The 19,127-nt window shown below is 36.7% G+C and overlaps 1 protein-coding gene across 4 annotated transcripts in view; it reads left to right on the top strand.

Annotated features, from left to right (window-relative positions):
- Dennd2c (DENN domain containing 2C) overlaps window positions 1-19,127 on the top strand; it is an 87,254-nt gene that overhangs the window by 43,674 nt on the left and 24,453 nt on the right. For 3 of the 4 annotated variants that reach the window (XM_019208512.2, XM_010631234.3, XM_010631236.1), the window contains exons 2-6: window positions 9,162-10,154; window positions 10,371-10,507; window positions 10,972-11,084; window positions 11,499-11,669; window positions 16,672-16,768. In XM_019208512.2, the coding sequence (XP_019064057.1) occupies window positions 9,340-10,154; window positions 10,371-10,507; window positions 10,972-11,084; window positions 11,499-11,669; window positions 16,672-16,768 (1,333 nt within the window). In that variant the 5' untranslated portion in view covers window positions 9,162-9,339. Of the gene's footprint in view, window positions 1-3,502; window positions 3,536-9,161; window positions 10,155-10,370; window positions 10,508-10,971; window positions 11,085-11,498; window positions 11,670-16,671; window positions 16,769-19,127 lie in introns of those variants that run through there. The other variant, XM_010631235.1, reaches the window with a different exon arrangement.

Below are 19,127 nucleotides of genomic sequence, written 5' to 3'. Positions count from 1 at the left end.
AAACTCTGTGTTGCTCTTTTTTTTGTTTTTTGTTCTTTTTTTTTTTTTTTTTTTTTGTATTGGGGATAGAACTCGGGTCCTTGCGCTTGCAAGGCATGCGGCAGAACCACTGAGCTAAATCCCTGGCTATTTTTCAATTTTTAAAATTAATTGTTGGCTGTATATTTGCTTGTTTTGCTATTATGTTAGTATTGACTTGCACCCTAAATAGGAGTAAGGGAGAAACAATTAAGGTAAATTTGTATAGAAAAAACTTTATATAGTTGCCCTTCGACATATATGGGGGATTAGTTCTAAGACCCCGTATGGATAATAAAATGTGTGGATACGTGTGTTATTAAAATGGTTTTGTATTTGATTATAACCTATGGACATCCTCACATGTGCTTTAAATCATCTCTAGATCGCTTGTAGAGAGCAGCACTGTGTAATATCTAAGTAAAGAGTTGTTATACTGTGTTGTTTAGGGAATAGGGATGAGAAAAAAGTCCATGTGTTCAGTGCAGTTGTAGATTTTTTTCAAATATTTTTGATCTGCACTTGGTTAAATTCATGGATGCAAACTCCACAAAACAAGAGAGCCAACTATATCAAGGATAGATCCACTAATTTATTTTTGCAAACTGGTGGGGTAGTAGGAGTTATTATTTGGCCGGGAGTGGTGGAGCATTCCTATAATCCCATTACGCCAGAGGCTGAAGCAGGAGGACTGCCGTGAGTTCTAGGTCAGCCTGGTCTACACAGTGAGTTGAAGGCCAGCCCGCAGTACATAGCTGGAAGAAACCAAAAAAAAAAGAAGAAGAAGAAGACTGGTAAACCATGTAGGCGGTAATAATATATTAGTGCTAGGAGAAGAATGATGCTAAGGGCACAAATTGAGGTCACTGTAATGGAAATTGAAGTGAGACATTCAAGGGGTTAAAATGGTCAGAATGTTTCAGGCCCCGTACATACATCATATTTAAACAACCACTGTTATTTTGTACAAGAAACTTTGTATATTATTTATCCTCCCAAAAACTCTGCTGGTGTGTCTTAATCTCTTGCTCTAAATGAGGAAATTAAAGCTCTTGCGAGGTCAAGATTACAAGACCATACTCCTGAGTATATAGGATTTAAATCCAGGCTTGACTCCAAAGCCTTGCTTTCTGTACCATATACCCTGATTCCTCCTTTAAAAATTAAATACCACAGTCCCACCTAAGTTTTATAGCATACCTGTTTTTGTGATTTGTCTGAATGATTGCTGAGTTGAATGATTTATTCTGTTCCTCTAGGAAGGGATTTCCTACATTCAGAGTATCTTCTTGTCTCTGTCTTACTCTATCTAAAACAGAGATTTTGAAAAGATCTTTAAGGAGGCCAAACATAAAAAGAGCCTATTTTTGTCCTCAGAACCTTTCTTTGCATCTTCATCTGATAGTACAGTCAGTAAGCAACAAATGAATTGTAATACATAGACCCCAAAACTAGCTTTAATTAAAAACCCAAAGGCTGCTTGTTACTAAAATGTCTAACAACAGTTGCTCATTGTGGTAATTTTTGTTTTTATATATTCTTTGCAAGAAACTTACTTTGTTGTGCTGATATGTAAAGGCCTTTGGGTTTCTGAACACTGATTGCACAAAGTTGACCTAGCAGTAGACTGTTCTCTTCTTTGAGGGTTAGTGTCCTCATATCTTCTCTCTAACCTTCTTTCATGGCACTGAAGTGGACTTTAATGTGTCAAGAACAGAAGTTTTCCACAATTTTCTAATCACACTTCCCCATAATAAACAATTTGCAGCCCCTCCATAACTGAAACAAACTTTTTTTTTTTCTTTTTTTGATATAGGGTCTCACTATGTAGTCCAGGCTGGCCTCAAACTCATGTCAAGCCCCCTGCCTCGGCCTCCCAAGTGCTGGGATTGCAGGCATGTGCTACCATGCCCATCTTGAAACAAACATTTCTGAAGCAATATTTATTCTTACATACTTATTCGTACATACAATATATTTTTTGATTTTTTTTCTGTTCTACACTATTTCATTGGAAACATTTAAATTCTTACAGTAAGGTTATAGGACTTGCAAGATCTTTGTTTCTATAATACAATCATACTTTGGTACTCAGATGCTTTGAAATTTGTTGAATTTATTATTTGACACATTTTGATGTAAAAATTTTGCCCCAGTAATCATTGTTTGGTACTTGCTAGATCTTCTTCTTTTTTTTTTTTTTTGGTACCAGGGATTGAATTTGGGACCTTGCCCTTGTGAGGCAGGCGGCAGCACCACTGAGCTAAATCCCCGGCCCAGTACTTGATAGATCTTGTTGGGTGTTGATTGCCTTGAACTCACTACTTTTTCCATCCAAAACATTTTGTTTGGTGATGGTCATTTATGGTATTTATTCACCTCCCACAATCATTTAATGGTGAGTTTTGAGGTACCACTGAAACAAGAACATTCTTGGTAAACTTTAAAAATCATGTATTTTTATGTGGGTGGTATATAGCAGTGGATACAAATCCCAAGTGAAATGACTCCCTCATAGATGAGCAGAGCAACTTTTATTCTTGGGGGTGCCTCTTACCTGGTCTGGATACAAGTAGACCTGATATAGATGGCAAGATTTTACAGAGTTAAAGAGAATTCAGTAAAATAAAGCCTTACTAGTTAATGGTGTGAACTTTGGGAATTGGATGTGGATTGAAATCTGGAAAAACCACAAATGCAAAAACAACTGGCCCAAGAATTATCTTCTGTGTCTCCTGCTTCTCAATTTTTGCTAAGAAATCAGCATTTCAGGAAGACATGGAGAACACAAGGAAATTTTGTAGCTCTTGTATTTGTGTAGTGATGTGCTGCCAGAGTTGAACATGGTAAGTTAAAATAGCTGAAACTGTAGCCACATTCTTTCCTGCTCAAATATTGACAAAATTTAAAAAGCAGCAGTTTTAGAGGTTAGAGGTTTGTCTAATTTTCAGGTGAATTACATGTAATAAAATTACCACCTAACACCAGCTCAGTTTGACCACAGGAGGAATCTGGATGATTGGTCCTTCAATGTAATTGTCAAACAGAGGAAAGGCTTATAGTGTTAGCACCAAACAAACTAAAAGTACACCTCATCTCTAGTGTTTTTTAAAGACAGTACCAATGATATAATTTTAAATTACTGTGTATCTCAGTGGTAGAGCAGGTACTTAGCATGTGCAAGGCCCAGGGTTCAAGCTCTAGCACCAAATAAATAAAATTACAAGACCCTAGAAGAAATGGGAAAATTTGAATCATAATGAAGAGAAAATATAGGCAGTAGAAGAAAACCTGAAAGTAACCTATTCTCTGTAACCAGCCGACAAGAACTTTTAAGATTACTATAAATACTTTAAATAATATACAACAAAAATTAACAAAATAAGTGATGAGATGGAGTATTTTAGAAGGCTAATGATTTTTTTTTTTTTTTGAAAAGACAAAGTAGCACACCTGTAATCCCAGCACTTGGGAGGCTGAGACAGAAGGATCGCTGTGAGTTCGAGACCACCCTGGGGTACGTAGTGAGTTCCAGGTCAGTCTCAACTATGTAGTGAGACCTTGTCTCAAAAAAAACAAAAAAACAAAAAACAAAAAACAAAGAAAACAAACAAAGTATAAAGCTAAAATAATACAATAGGTGAAATAAGAATTTTTAGATAGGCTTAAAAGCAAATTGGACTACTCTATAGAAGAAATGGCTAGTGAACTACAGGACAATAGAATTTATCCAGAGAGCACAGGAAGGGGGGAGGGGATAATGAACAAAGCAGAAGTAACTTGTGAAATAATATTAAATGGTCGGAGGATATGTAATTGGAATCTCAGAGATGAGCGAATAGAGCAGGAAAAGAAAAGGACTCGATGGAAAACATCAACCCCAAATCCAAGAAGTTCTGTAAACCTCAAGCAAGATAAATACAAAGAAAACCACACTTAGGCTTCTCATAGTTAAATTGCTAAAACACAAAAGAAAAATTTAAAAACAGCTAGAGAGTAAACAACAACAAAAAACCCCAAAAGGTACATTACATACACAGTCCCCGCCCAAGAAAGGATGCCAGCTTTTCTCATTAGAAACAGTGCTTGCTCTAAGCCAAAAGAATGACAACTGTTGGTTTGTTTTTCTCCTCTTTGCTTGTTTTTGAGACAGGGCATGCTATTCACTTTATGCTGGCCTTGCACTCACTATGTAGAACAGGCTGGCCTCGAACTTGCAGTGCTCCTGTTGCCTCAGCCTCTCAAGTGCTGGGATTACAGGTGTGCACCACCATGCCTGGCTAAGAATAACTTTAAGCTAATTAAAGAAAAATACTGTCAACTCAGAATTCTACATCCAGCAAAATTCTCCAAAAATGAAGATGAAATAATTATTTTAGATTAATAAAAGTGGAAAACATTTGTTATCAGTAGATCTGTACTACAAGAAATGTTAAAGGGAATACAAAAAAATCAGTAAGTAATGAAAGTTTACAGGCAAGAAAACAAATCCAGAAAGGTAAAATGGCTCTTCTAAATTTGCACAATTAAGTTGCAGAGTTAGGATTTCACTCCTATTTCTTCTGATTTCTAGGCTAGTGCTCTTAGTTTGAGGAACAGTATAGTATATTGTATGGGAAAAGTATATAAAATATTCGTATTCAGATGTGAATCCCACTTAACCAGCTATTGGGACCATGAGCTAATGAAATAGTCATTTATTTCCATTTTTGCAAGTGAAAATGTGGCATAGAGACTACTGTCTACTTTATAGGGCTGAAGGGAGGATTGTAATGCTTTTTGAAGTATGTTACACACTGCAAGCATAAAGTAAACATTGGTTCTCTTTCCCTCTGTGTGTTGTACTAGGCTACCTTTTGCATGTTGGGCACCGGGGATCAAACTTGGGACCTTTTGCTTGTGAGGCAGGCAGGCAGGCAGCACCACTGAACTAAACTCCTGGTCCCAGGCTACTTTTTTTTTTTAATCAATGGAGATTATTTTTTAGAGGAGTCATTCCCCCCCCCAGAGATTTTATCTCTTTCCTGAAGTGTTGTCTTTATGACACCCATAATGATTCTGTTTCCATTTGGCTCTGTTCCTTCTAGTAGCTAAGGAGCTGAAATCCTTTTGGCAACTATTTTCTTCAAATAAACAATCACTTTGGAACCAAACCTGAAACTGATATTTTATTTTATTTATTTATTTATGTAAGTAGGTAGGTACTCAGGATCAAACTCTGGCCCTCGCACTTGCGAGGCAGGCGGCAGAACCACTGAGCCAAATCCCTGGCCCTGAAACTGATATTTTAAATATAGACATCTGCACCTACTTCTCTTTTCCCAGGACAAAAGAAGAGCTAAGAGTTTAAGCTTGAAAACAATAAATAGGGCAAGATTCCTTGGGGGCTGAATGCATTATCACTGAAGAAACCTCATAATTTTGTTTAAGAATATAGTTGTAGCTGGGGGTAGAGGTAGGGCTTAGTTTAGCATGAGCAAGGCCTTTTGTGATCACCAGTAAACACAGAGACACAGTATGGGGCTGGGGATCAGCTCAGTTGTACAGTGCTTGTCTAGCCTGCGTGAGGCCCAAGCTCCAATCCCTGGTGTTATTAAAACAAAAACAAAAAAAATACAAAATACAGTTGTATAACATCTTATTTTAGATTTTCTGATCAAAACCTGTGCTGGGATTACAGATGTGCGCCACCACGCCTGGCTTATAAATCTTTTGTTAAGTGTCTGTTTATGTCTTACAAATTTTTATTTTGTTTGTTTCTAGACAGCGTTTCACTCTGCGGTTCAGGCCAACCTTGAACTCACTAGGTAGCTCAGGCTCACCTCAAACTCACAGTGATCCTACAGCATCATTCTCCTGGGATACAGGCAAGTGCCATTAGGCCTGGCTTGCCTACACATATTTTAATTGTGGTGTTTATGCAGTTATAATAATTAATATATATTGTATATATTGCAGATATTTTCTCCCAGTTGGTCATGAGTTACAGGGTTCTATAGTTTTCTTATCTTGTAATTTCTATCTCTTCCTGATAATTCTTGTCACATAAAAGGAGTTGAAAATTATTTCCTCTTCTGTTTTCAGAAAGATTTTATGTATAATTAGTATTACAGTATCTCTTTCAATTGTCAGTTGGTTGATTTCTTGATAGCAGCCATTCCTTTTGGGGTGAGGTGGAATCTCAGTATTGTTTTCATCTGCATCTCTCGAATGACCAGTGATGTTGAACATTTTTTCATATATTTATTTGCTGCTTTTACTTGTTTGAGAAATGTCTGTTCATTTCAGATGTCCATTTTTGAATCGGGTCTTAATATTTGGTGGGCCTGATTTTTTGGAGTTCTTTATATATTCTAGATAATAGTCCTTTGTCTGAGGAGCAGCTGGTAAAAATTTTTTCCCACATTGTAGGTTGTCTCTTAGTTCTGTTGATGGTTTCTTTTGCAGTGCAGAAGCTTTTTAATAAGATGAGATCCCAGGTGCTGATTCATTATGCTAGTTCTGTGCTACTGAGGATTTGTTCGTAAAGTCTTTTCCTATGCCAATGTCTTCGAGAGTTCTGCCTAATTTATCTTCCAGCAAGTTTAGTGTTTCTTTTTTAATATTTAGATCTTTAATAACATATCTTAATTCTTGTTACATCTCCTTTCCATCCCCTCTCCCTCCATCTCTTGGTCCATTTCCAATTTGCAAAACAAAACAATTTTTTTTAAACTGTGGAAGTTCTTAGATGTTCTCAGCCTGTTTCATTTAGAAATATTGAAACAAACTTGAAAAACCAACCTGTAGGGACAATACATTTATGGTAAGCTGACTAAATTTAGGGAGATTTCAGAAGATGCAGGACTTGACAACTGGCCAGCACTTAGAAAGTAGAATGTCCACCCATAGCGGAAGTGAAAGCGTGAAATAGGGTGTGCGGAATGGGGTTTGAAGGATCTCACAGGCTAGGAGTGCCATGGGGCAGGGGGTTCTGGGCGTCACGTTGTCTCGGAACATAATTAGGTTAAAGGGACAAACACGAGGTGGTTGAGGCAGCTTTTGTTTGGCAAATGATGGTTATTGTTTGTATGGGATCTTTTCACAGCCTATATGTGACAATAGACATGTCATTTTTTTTAGAGGGAATAGTTAATTTGGCAAAAATTAGAACAGGGGAAATCAACAGATTTTATGCCAGATTTTCTGTATTAGCAATACAGTCATAGATGTGGTTAAAATGCACTAAAAGTTTTTCTTTCTTTCTTTCTTTGGTGCTGGGAATTGAACTTGGGACCTTGTGCTTATGAGGCAGGCGGCGGAACCATTGAGCTAAATCTCCAGCCCTGTTTTTATTTTTTAAATAGTTTGTTTTATGAAAGCTGCAACATGTCAGAACACATTAAGCATAGCAGAATTTGTCTTTGTAATGCCTGCCTATGTTAGGAGTGTTTTAAATGTTTCTATGCTACTGTGTTACCATTGACACACATCAGTACACATCTGTATTTGTGTGAGAATCCCATAGATTTAGCTATTTGTTGCTAAAAGTCTTAAAGTTTAAAAAAATTGTTGTAATCCTAGCACTTGTTATCCTTTCTTAAAAAAATCTCAATTTGACCCATTCACACTTAAAACCATGCTAACCAAGGAAAAGCATTAGCAAAGACAGAAACCGCTAGGAGCCTTCCAGGAGCCAGAGAAAACAACTCTTATCCATAGTGAAGACAGATAGACACCCTGAAATCTCCCTATCAACATTAGAAGTAGGAAATGGTTTTATAATCAATATCAGCTGTTTAAATTTTCATATTCTATATATTAGTCTTTTATCAAGAGTTCTGTGGGGGCTTGGTAATGTTATGGATTTTCCTACCCGTATGAGTTTAATTTCTTTCTCAAGGTTTTTAGGATAATTTTCTTTGCATCAGACCATCATCAGAATTTATTTGCTGGCAAAACTGATTTTTCTCCAGAGGTATGGGAATTACTTAAGTGAAAGTTTGACAGAAGTCCTGGAGAGACTTTGTTCTGCCAAGACTAAGTTGGGTGTACATATGTGTGTGTTGTGTATTTATCAGTTTTGGTCAGCTGTACTGACAAGAGTTGTGCTAAGATATTTTCCTGCTTGTTAATCAAGGCCACACAGACAAAGCTCAAGGAAGGATGACCCCCTACCTCAGGAAGTTTTGAATCAGTTGCTATTTATAACCAGGATACAATAGAACTTGAGAGCAAGTCTTTACTCATATGGTAGGAAAAGTTTTTTTGCTAAACTTCATATTTCAGGAAACAGCTTATGGGTCTGACTGAATGAAGCTTCTATGTGAAAGGAAGAAATGTGACAGTGACTAAGTATTTTTGCATATTCAGGTCAAGGATGTGCTAGTAGAATTGTAGGAATTTCAGTCACTGACAAAATAGCTATTTTATTTTGAAGAAACAATAGTTAATGAGCCCCTTGGTTTCTCTTTAGCATGCTGTCTGCAATCCTAAACTACTAATAGTAGAGTTGAAGTAAGGGTATGTGATAGACTAATAGTATCTGTCAACATAAAATAAGGAATTATCTTCGTGTTGGTATGTTTATAAACTAACTGCCTCTTGCTGTGGATGTGTACATGAGCTTCTTGATTAGTCAATGTATGTCTATATATGTGTGCTTTTGATAATACTCCATTGGCCCTTGTCTGATTAAGAGAAAGCTCCATAAGTAATTGGTTTATTATAAGCTGGGTGTGGTGGTGCACATCTGTAATCCCAGCACTTGGGGGATGAGGCAGAGGATAATGGAGAGTTCAGGGCCAGCCTGCACTACATAGTGAGACTCTGTCTCAAAAACAAACAAATAAACAAAAAGAATTTATTTATTATAAAATAATGTTGTATGCTGCTGTAGGTAGTTCTTATAAACCCTCATTCTACTTATTAAACTTAAGAAATTATGTAGGCAGAATATTAAACATGACAGTTTGAAAAATGTCACAAGTAATATTTTCTCAGTATTATATCACTCTTAGGACTACCTTTATGGGTTGAATTTCAGGCACATTTTAACTTCTGCAGTGTAAATTAATTGTTTTGGGATAAGTGAGCAGTGTTTTCAGTGACATTTAACTTAAGAAATTATAAACTGTGTTAACATTTTTGTCTCATTTTAATAGGATTATTCAAGATACAGTTGCAGCCATTTTCAATGAAGATCAGTGATCAAAATTAAAAAGACATTACCAAGTTAAACATGAAAGAAAGGTACTGGAATCATTCCACTTCTGACAGGATACAGTGTACAGTATTTCACTGTCACTTGTAATGGTGCCTTTATAAGAATCATCACTTGTCATGCACCCATCTGGGAACATGGATGTTGGTTTTTCTCGTTCTGCTGTTCAGACACTGTCAAGAAGCCACTGCAGAAACATCAAACAAAAAATTTCTCAGTGGGAAAGGAGGACTAATGGTACATCTAGTCCAGCTAAGTGGCATCCAAAGGACTTTGGAGTGAGATACAACTGTCACCAAGAGATTCTTCCTAAGAAGACTCCTATTGCTGAGGGAAAGAACAAAAAGTTGGGAGTAGCCAACTCTCAAAATGTGGGTTTAGATATGATCAAAAGCCATGATCTAAGTGAGGATGAAGATGAGAAACATGAATATTACGATACACACATATTTAAAAATGAATCAGAATCCAATTGGGTATGTTCAAAGGTTAAACAAATTGAAAGCTGGAAAGAAGTTGTGTTAGGTCAAGAGACTTTGTTACCTCAAGGAAACTTTTATACCTCACAAATATTGTGGAAGAAAATAGAAGCACTTCCCCCAGATAAAGTCATAAATTTGGCTCTAGAACATTGTGGCCCTTCAGAAAAAAAACTGAATTGTAGTGTTCTAAATAATTCATATGGAATAACCAAGAGCTTAGAAAATATTTACTCTGAACCTGAGGGTCAAGAATGTGGACCTTCTATAAATCCTTTGCCAAAACCACGTAGGACATTCAGATACTTGTCTGAATCTGGTGTTGTGCCATATAAAGAAAGAAACTGTGACAAAAAATGCTGTGAAAATAATTCTTGTGCAGAATCTTCTTTGGCCTCTTCTCAGGAACCTGAACCAAAGAAATATGGTGGAAAAATTAGAGGGAGATCTAAAAGGTATGCTTTATCTTTACCAAAATGATTTGTAAGTATTTTCTTTAAATCAATTCTGATTTCCTACTCAGTTTATAGCCCTATACCAGTATAGTTTATTCTTGCATCTTTGATAAGAACCCCTTTGTGATTTTGGACTCAAGTCCTTTACTTTTCAGTTTCTGTTTAAAGATTAGTGTTTTGAAAGATATAACATTAAACTGTATCGCCTTTCCTAAGGAAATCCTTTGAATTTGAGGATATTCAGCACTTTCGAAATCGGAATTCACAGAAGATTCATGAAGAACTTGGGAGAAATTCTGGTTCAGCACTTTATTACACACAATCAGAGGATAATATCTATGAAGATGTCATATGTAGGTGTACACAACTTTGCAATTAAATTTGATGAATACGTATTTAATGATGCCTTTAATTATAGTATAGTATTTTCTTTTATAACCAAATATTCCTTGATTTATATTTGTCTTGTAATATAGATACCTTTGGTGTACAAATTTTTTCATTCTGTAGTGAATTTTACAACAAGTGCAGTGTACTACTAAGTTCAAAAGTGTTTATATGGTATAGTATTTTGAAAATTATTTTAGCTTGGTTCAACACCTGAGTGGTTTATAAACTTTATCTTAAGAACCACATCCCTTGGGCTGGGGATTTAGCTCAGTGACACCACACCTGCCTTACAAGTGCAAGGTCCTGAACATCGCTGCAGCAGTGAAGAATAAGAAACTTGAATATAGTCAGTTTTTAAATTTCATTTGCTAGTGGCAATATCTCCATTTAATTGTGTTCCTCTAAGCATTTTTTGATATTTTTCAAGTTCCCACCAAAGAAAATCCCTATGAAGATATTCCAGTACAGCCTTTGCCCTTGTGGAGATCACCTTCAGCATGGAAGCTGCCACCCCCTAAAAGTGCTTTCAGAACACCCAAGGTATAGCTACAGCATTGATTGGAAACACATTAGAGTCTTGTTTATGTTATATACAAAAAAAGTTAAGAGGATATAATTGGGGCCAAAACAAAGAGACACTATTATATAAGTTCACGACAGCCTGTGACCTAAATTACTTGCCCCGTCCCTGAAAATATTGAAACCCTTGGCTTGAGTTGTGAAGATTATGAGCTGTTGTTCTCTAGGAAGTTGATTACCGTTGTAGCCGAACTTTGAATTCTAAAACTGAGCAGCTTACTTTACCAGTGATGAGAAAGAAATTATGGTATCCCCATTTGAGATTATTTTAAAGGAAAGGAAAGATAAATATTTTCCTGGGATAGCTTTGACTTTGCATGAAAACACAGATGTTGACTAGATGATCTTACCTTCACCCAAAATTTTCTGTTCTAGCTTCCTCACAAACCACAATTCCTTCACCGGAAGACGATAGAACTGAAGAACTCCCAAACTTACTTACGGTCAAAGCTTACGAAGGATACCACTTTGCCTGTCACTTTAACTGAATGGAAACTTTTCCGAGCTGGAGAAGTTGCAAACAGAAAGAGGAGAAATCTTCCAAGGGTGAGGAGTTCAGTACTTTCTTCTCTTTTTTCAATAGCTCCATAAATGAGAATAAATAAACATTAAACCAAAATAAATAATAGGTTATAACTAACTTATTGGAATTAAAAGATGTGGAAAACAGCCTTAGGATTTTTTTTTGAAGCAAAACATTGGTACATTTTAGATATACGTGTAGTGATAACATCCATCATAGGGAATTTGTACCTGTGAATGATATATCTTGGTTCTTCTTTTTTTCCCTTTTTTTGTGGTAGGGGGGTTGAACTTGAACCCTTGAGCTTGTAAGGCAGGTGGCGGAACCACTGAGCTAAAATCCCCAATCCTGTTTTTGTCCCATTCTCTTCCTTTCCCTTCGACCCCGATTCCCATGGCCTTAAGTTTTAAGCTTTTGTTTATACAAGAAAAATGTACAAATGGCTTTTGGCAGGTTTTCCTTATTGATTTGGAAAATTGATTTGGAAAATTCCATGTAGAGCTTCACTTCAATTCCCTTAGCTCAAAATTAGCTGTCTGTTTTAAAGAAGCGCCAGAATCTTCTAAGAGGTACGTTCTGTCAAGCTAGTTTCAGTGTTGTTCCCACTCTTAGGCCAAAGTGACTTTAGTTTTATGCGTCAATTTACAGATTTTCAGTAGTGACAAAGTATATTTGGGGCGCAATTTTCCATTCAGAGGAGGAAAAAAATAAGTTGAACTATTACTTGGAATTATAAACTTACCAGCAATCATTTAAAATAACCTCTCCTTCAAGGGTAAAATGCAGTCAAGGCTGCCCATCATCCCAACTAGAACAACTGCAGCCCAGAAGAAGAGACTGAGATTACCTGTGGACGGTTATATTTCCTTGTAGGAGAGACACCTAAGAAATTACATGTAAATAGTTAATATGTACTTTAATTCAGGGTGCTTTCAAGATTGACAAAATACTATGCAGATATTGTGCAGCAGTAAAGAAGTCAAATCAATTCAAATATTCTTTTCTTAATACCATCTGAATTAGCTATGTGTATTCATTTAGCACACAATTGTTATACCTGATTTTAACATTAAACAAAAGTCACAGTTGTTTCTTGGCATAGTGACTATTCTTTGGTTCCTTGGGAATACTGTGCTCCACAGTTAAATTCTTCCTGTTTCCTGCCTTCCCTGTTTAAAAATCACAGGTTTGAAAAACTTCCAGTCATCCAGCAGTAGCATTTTCCTCGGTAGATCATACTGCCACAACAAAGCAGCTTCCTGTGATGCCGGGAAATGACAGATCATGAATTCTTCAGAGGAAGAAAACAGACACCTAAGGGACTGCATTAAGATGCTTAAAATCATAGAATGGCATTAGCAAATTGTAAAGTTAAATGAGGCCCACGGAGATTTTACAGTGCTTTCAGTTTCATGCCTCAGTATTTTTTGTACTCTGGAGCTCAAGGACTAAAAGCTTATTAACTTCTTTCTGATGATAGGTGATATGCTCCATCTCCTCCATTTCTTGAATTTTTATAAAGGTTTTTTGAGAAACAGAATGAAAGAAAGTGGTGATGAACTCTTGACTGTTGGACAGGAGCAGGTGGTTAGCATTTCTACCAGTAACCTTTCATAGAGTAAGTCCTATTATGATGTCCCATGTGTAGTCTGGCTTTGAAGTATTTTCAAGAACAATATCCCCTAAGAAAATCAGTTTTTGGGCCAGGGACTTAGCTCAGTGGCCCCACACCTGCCTGGCAAGTGCAAGGTTCTGAGTTCAATTACCAGTACTGAAATAAAAAAATAAAAAATGGTTAACTTAAAAAAAATTAGTATTTAAGTCACTAGGTTGCCGAGGCTGATGACTGGAAAAATTCCTTTCACAGGTTGAAAATCACTAATCTAATCCATATTCCTCTTTCCCACCCTTCGTTTCTTTTCCTGCTTTGGAAGCCTATGTAGGATTGTTTGCTGGAGTATATTCCCTTATGTTTTATATTATTTGTGTCAAGTATATGCAGTAGTGTGGCTTCTGCCATTTCATAGAGAATTCTACTGTATTTCTTGCAACTAAAAAGTGAAGATAGGCTCTTCCAATCTCATAATCAGAATTTAAATTTTACTTCATCTCGTATTTGTAGAGCAGTAGTTTTCTTTCCTTATAGTATTAAGTATACTTTTGATTATTCTTTTCCAAGTGTACATAATAAATTATGCTATTTTTAAGTTGGCTGTGGTAGTGCATGCCTATATAGGGTTTTTATTTCTTTTTTGTGTTTTGTTTTTTGTACAGGGGATCGAATGTGGGACCTTGCACTTAGTAATGCATGCCTATAATCCCAGCAGTAGGAAGGTTTTGGCAGGATTGTGAGTTTGAGACCAACCTGGACTAAATGGTGAAACCCTGTCTCAAAACAAAACAAAAAAGATATATGTTCTGTATATCTTTCCTATAACCCATAAAATACCTTTATTTTAGATGCTTGGTTTTTGTATTGGTAATATTTTAAGATCATTGGCAGTTTGGTGTGGTAGCACACACCTGTAATTCTACCACTTAAGAGGCTGAGGTAGGAGGATTGCCATGAGTTCAAGCCCAGCCTGGGCTACGCAGTTAGTTTAAGGCCAGCTTGAACTACATAGCACAACTTTATGTCAAAAAAGAAAGAAAAAAGAAGAAAGACCATTGGAAACTTTTCTCCTGAATCCAGCTACAAAAATATTTCAAGAGAACAAACTCATCCAGAAATATAGGAATAATCTGCATATTAGGTGCTCATGTTTCTACCATGTTTTTTCTTGCACTGGACTGATTCACAGCCTATTCATTGCTGGGACTGCTAGAGAAACAAAAACAAAAGAGAAAGCAAGAATATTTTTTCTCAAGCAAGTTTGTAGATTGTCATCTAATATAATGAGCTTAACAGGTATAATTCTAGGCATTAAGTGTGTTAAATTAGGATTAATACTGAAGAAAGAGAGTGGAATCTTGTAATAAAAAGTACACATGGAATAACTATTCCTTATCTTTTTTATTTTTTATTTTTTGGTACTGGTGATTGAACTCAGGTCCTTGTGCTTGCGAGGCAGGCGGCAGCACCACTGAGCTAAATCCCAGCCCACCTATTCCTTGTTTTAAAAGTACCTATTGTCAGCTATAATTCTTTTTGTGTCTCTAGCTCATTTTTGTCTTTTTCTCTTTTTTGGGAGAAGTAGATGTATAACGATTTAAAAAATAAGTGGTGTTAGCTGGATGTGGTAGTGTATACCTGTAATTCATGGATCCTGGGAAGGTGAGGCAGGACCATCGAAGTTTGAGCCCAGCCTGGGCAGCCTAGTGACATAGCAAGACCCTGTCTTAAATAAAAAATGGGCTGAGACATAAAGAATGAGAAATTAGATTCATTCATGGGAAAATGGATACATAGTGAGGATATACTCCTAAGTGAAATAAATAAGTCACACATGTGTAAATACCGAATAGTTTCTCTGGTGTGAAAAACTATAATGGTACATAAGATCCTAATGGTATAATGGACAATGTGAAATAGGAAGAAAGGGGCTAAAGGTGTAGGGAAAGTGGGAAGGGTAGGGGAAGGGTAATAAGGGAAAAGAAAAAAGTATGAGAAAATGAAAAAATGGAAATGAAGTGTTTGTAAAGGGGAGGGGAGGAGAGGTGAAGAGAGGGCAGGGAAAAGGGGAAAACCAAGACCTGTCATGTAAAGGTACAAGATTCCAGTAATGAACGTAACTATACTGTATACCTAGAATGTACCAATAAACTCAATGAGGAAAAAAAAAATGGGCTGAGAATGTAGTTCGGTGCAAAGGCCCTGGGTTCAGCCCCTAGTACTGCCCCCCAAATTCTTAATTAATTTTGAAAATGTGTAGAAGGGGTATAAAGGAATACTTTGCACTTGGGCATATTTAAGAGTCTCCTATTTAGCCAGATGTGGTTGTGCACACCTATAATCCCAGCACTTGGGAGGCTGAGGCAGGAGGATTGCTGCGAGTTCTAGACCAGTCTGGGCTACAGTCTGAAGTATATATAGTGAGACCCTGTCTCAAAAAACCAAAAACCAAACCAAACCAAACAAAAAAACCAACAACCAGAGTCTCCTTTTTTATTTGGCCAAAATTTCACTTTAGGAGGCTAAGGCAGGATGATCACAAGTCTGAGACCAGGCAAGCAGGGGGAGCAGAGCGACTTAGTAAGACCCTGTCTCAAAATAAAAAATAAAAGGTGAGCATGGTGGCACATGCCTAAATCCTAGCACTTACAAGGCTGAGGTACGTGTATTGCTGTGAGTTCAAGGCCAGCCTAAGTTGGGATTTAGCTAGTGGCACTGTGCCTGCCTTGAAAGCGCAAGGTCCTGAGCTCAATCCCTGGTATCTAAAAGAGAGAAAGAAAGAGAGAGAGAGAGAACAGCCTAAACTATACAGTGAGACCCTGTCTCAAGAAAAATAAAACATTTTTTTAAAGGGCTGAGGGGCTGAGGATGTAGTTTAGTGCAAAGGCTCTGGCTTCCATCCCCAGTGACCCAAAAATGAAACAACAACAAAACTTCCCCGGTGTGATTATCTTCTTTTTGGAGGAATTCCAGGGAGCAGAAATAACTGAGCCTCACCCTATCTTCCAAGTGAGTGAATATTCCCCTTCTTACCCCGGGCAAGCGAAAACTTGTGTTTAATAATGGCATGATCACGGTAGGAAGCGCAGTAGCCACCTTGCCTGTATGTTGTGGCTTGGAACGAAAGGAGTCTCCTGAGAAGCTGTGCTGGACTCATCTGGAAAGAAGTCACCTTACCCATCTTATATGGATTTGGTACTTTGTTTGTAGAGGATCTCACTATATAGTTCAGGCTGGCCTTGAACTGCACTCGGTATTTGAAAAATATGTCATCTAAAGATCATCATCTAAAATTTTAAATTGAAAAAAGTAACAAAAATACATCTTTTCTCTAAATTTGAATTGCTAATTTAAGTCATCAAGCTGCAAACCATGTGTTGGTTTTAAGTTGTATTTTCCTGGTCTTCTTTCAGCTTGTATTGAAAATAGAGGATGTATTTCAATCTAAGCGAGGAAAGAAGAAGGTAAAGTTACACCCTTACACTGGAAAGGAAGTACCTCCTCCAAAAGGTAAGGACTGTGATTGTTCCAGCTACCTATAGCTATCAGCATTTGAGGGGAGGATTATTATAAACTTTGTATCTCATGTGTATTGTAACTTTTGGTTTACTTTCCTGTCTGTCTAACCTAAGTATGTTGTAACAACTTGCTATCTGAAAATAAAATCCTCTGTTTTCACTCAGAGTCTTTATTTTTACTCTAATGACTGGATTCATCTCAGCACCACAGACAACAGCAAAATGAACTTGTCACTCATATTATGAGCTTTCAGATTTTTTAAAGGCACTTCAAAATATGTTTCAATCTTCTCTTCTAGGGAAGAAACTTTTAGTTAATGCTGACTGTGTGTTATGTCTACCACTACAAGTTAGGGATCAGCCTGAATTCACAGGCAGAAGCTGATCCTGAGGAGAAGGGATACTTTTGTACCAAGGACTGGGGCTCCACAAAGTCTGATCATTTTTCTGTCACCAATAGTGACTCTTGGTTTTTCTCATAAACCTTGATTTAAAAAAAAAAAAATTTTTTTTAGCGGTTCACTATCTCTCCTCCATGTGTTTCCTTCTCAACAAGTGTATTATCAAGTTTTTTGTCTGTTTGTTTTGTTTTTTGAGACAGGGTCTCACTATGTAGTGAGACTGCCCTGGAATTCACTATGTAGCCCAGGCTCGTCTTGAACTCACAGCGATCCTCCTGCCCCAGTGCTGGGATTACAGATGTGGTTCAGTGGACCTGCCTCCTTTCTTGATATTTCATAAGCTCCTAAGAGATACCTGGTGCTAAGGGTACAAATACTTTTTATAGTCACATTATTCTGACTTTGTTTGCCATCCTTTTTTACAAAGCTTTCTTTCAGTATCAACACAGAAATTCCCATAGCTATTCTTTTTTTTTTTTTTTTTTTTTTTTTGGTACTGGGTATCAAACTCAGGTCCTTGTGCTGCTTGCAAGGCAGACGCCGGAACCACTGAGCTAAATCCTGTGAGCTAAATCCCCAGGCCTCATAGCTATTCTTTATTTCATTATATAGATGTTAAAATTTTTTATTGAGGCTGGGATATAGCTCAACAAAGCCCTCAGTTCAATTCCAGACTTAAAAAAAAAAGAATTTCATTTAGCTCATTCTAATGTTTTTGATATTTAAGTTGCATAATACTTCAAACAGTATTGGAATATGTATTCTTCTACTTATATCTTTGATATATTTGTAAGAATGTCTATATAAAAACAAGTTCCCAGCAGTAGACTGACTTGATCAAAGAACATACAAATTTAAAGTTTTTATAGCTGCTGCTAAATTTCTCCAGATTATAACCATTTTATATTTCTAGGAGTAGCATTTGAATATGCTTTTCCTATAATCATTACCAATACTGTTTAATTAAAGATTCTTATTTTCTGATAATACTGTGGTTGAAAACTTTGTATCTTATTCTTTTAATTTGCCTCTTTCATGATGAATTTGGACAATTTTTACTTTTATCAGAAATGTGTAGGGCTGAAGATTTAGCTCAGTGGCACCTTGCCTTCCTGGTAAGCGCAAGGTCCTGAGTTCGATTCCTGGTACAAAAGGGGGGGGTGGAGGGAAGGAAGGAAGGAAATGTATAATCATTGTATGAATTGGCTATTCCTACTAGTTCCTTTTATCTGTTGTTTTCCTTTTCATGTAGATTTGTAATAGCTATGTACATATTAAGACACTTTGTCTTATATCTGCAGTATTTTTACAAAGGCTTCCCCTTTGCATTTTTTCTTCTTTTGCTTTAATTTCTCAGACATAATCTGGAATTTTTTAATTAGTTTATTCAAAAAGCTTGTTTTTAGCCAGGCATAGTGGCTAATTCCAGCACTAATTCCAGTAATTCCAGCACTCAAGAAAGCTGAAGCAGGAGGATTGAAAAAAAAATTTTTTTTTTTAGGACTCAAAATTTGAGCTCAAACTGAGCAATTTAGCAAGATCCTATCTTAGTAATAATAAAAAGTATTGGGAATGCAGCTCAGTGAGAAGGCCCTAGTACCAAATCCTAGTACCAATCCCTAGTACCAACAAAATAAAAAAAAATAAAAACCTATGTGGTTTGGTTTGGTTTTATTTTACAGATTGAATCTATGCCCTTGCTTATACTAGGCAAGTGCTTTACTACTGAGATCCCCTACCACTTTCCCGTTTGAGACAGGTTCTCTTTATGTAGTTCAAGCTGACTTTGAACTCACTATGTAATCCAGACTGGCCTCAAACACAGTGATCCTTCTGCCTCAGCCTCCTGAGTGATGGGATTGCAGGCGTGTACCACCACACTCAGCTTCCAGCTCTTTTGTTAAAGGTTTTTTTTTTTTTTTTTTTTTTTTTTTTTTTTTTTTCGGCTAT

The sequence above is a fragment of the Fukomys damarensis genome, unplaced genomic scaffold (genome assembly GCF_012274545.1).
Source record: "Fukomys damarensis isolate Sample0158 unplaced genomic scaffold, DMR_v1.0_HiC HiC_scaffold_33, whole genome shotgun sequence".
Lineage (NCBI taxonomy): Eukaryota > Metazoa > Chordata > Mammalia > Rodentia > Bathyergidae > Fukomys > Fukomys damarensis.
This window is presented reverse-complemented; position numbering and strand designations above follow the sequence as displayed.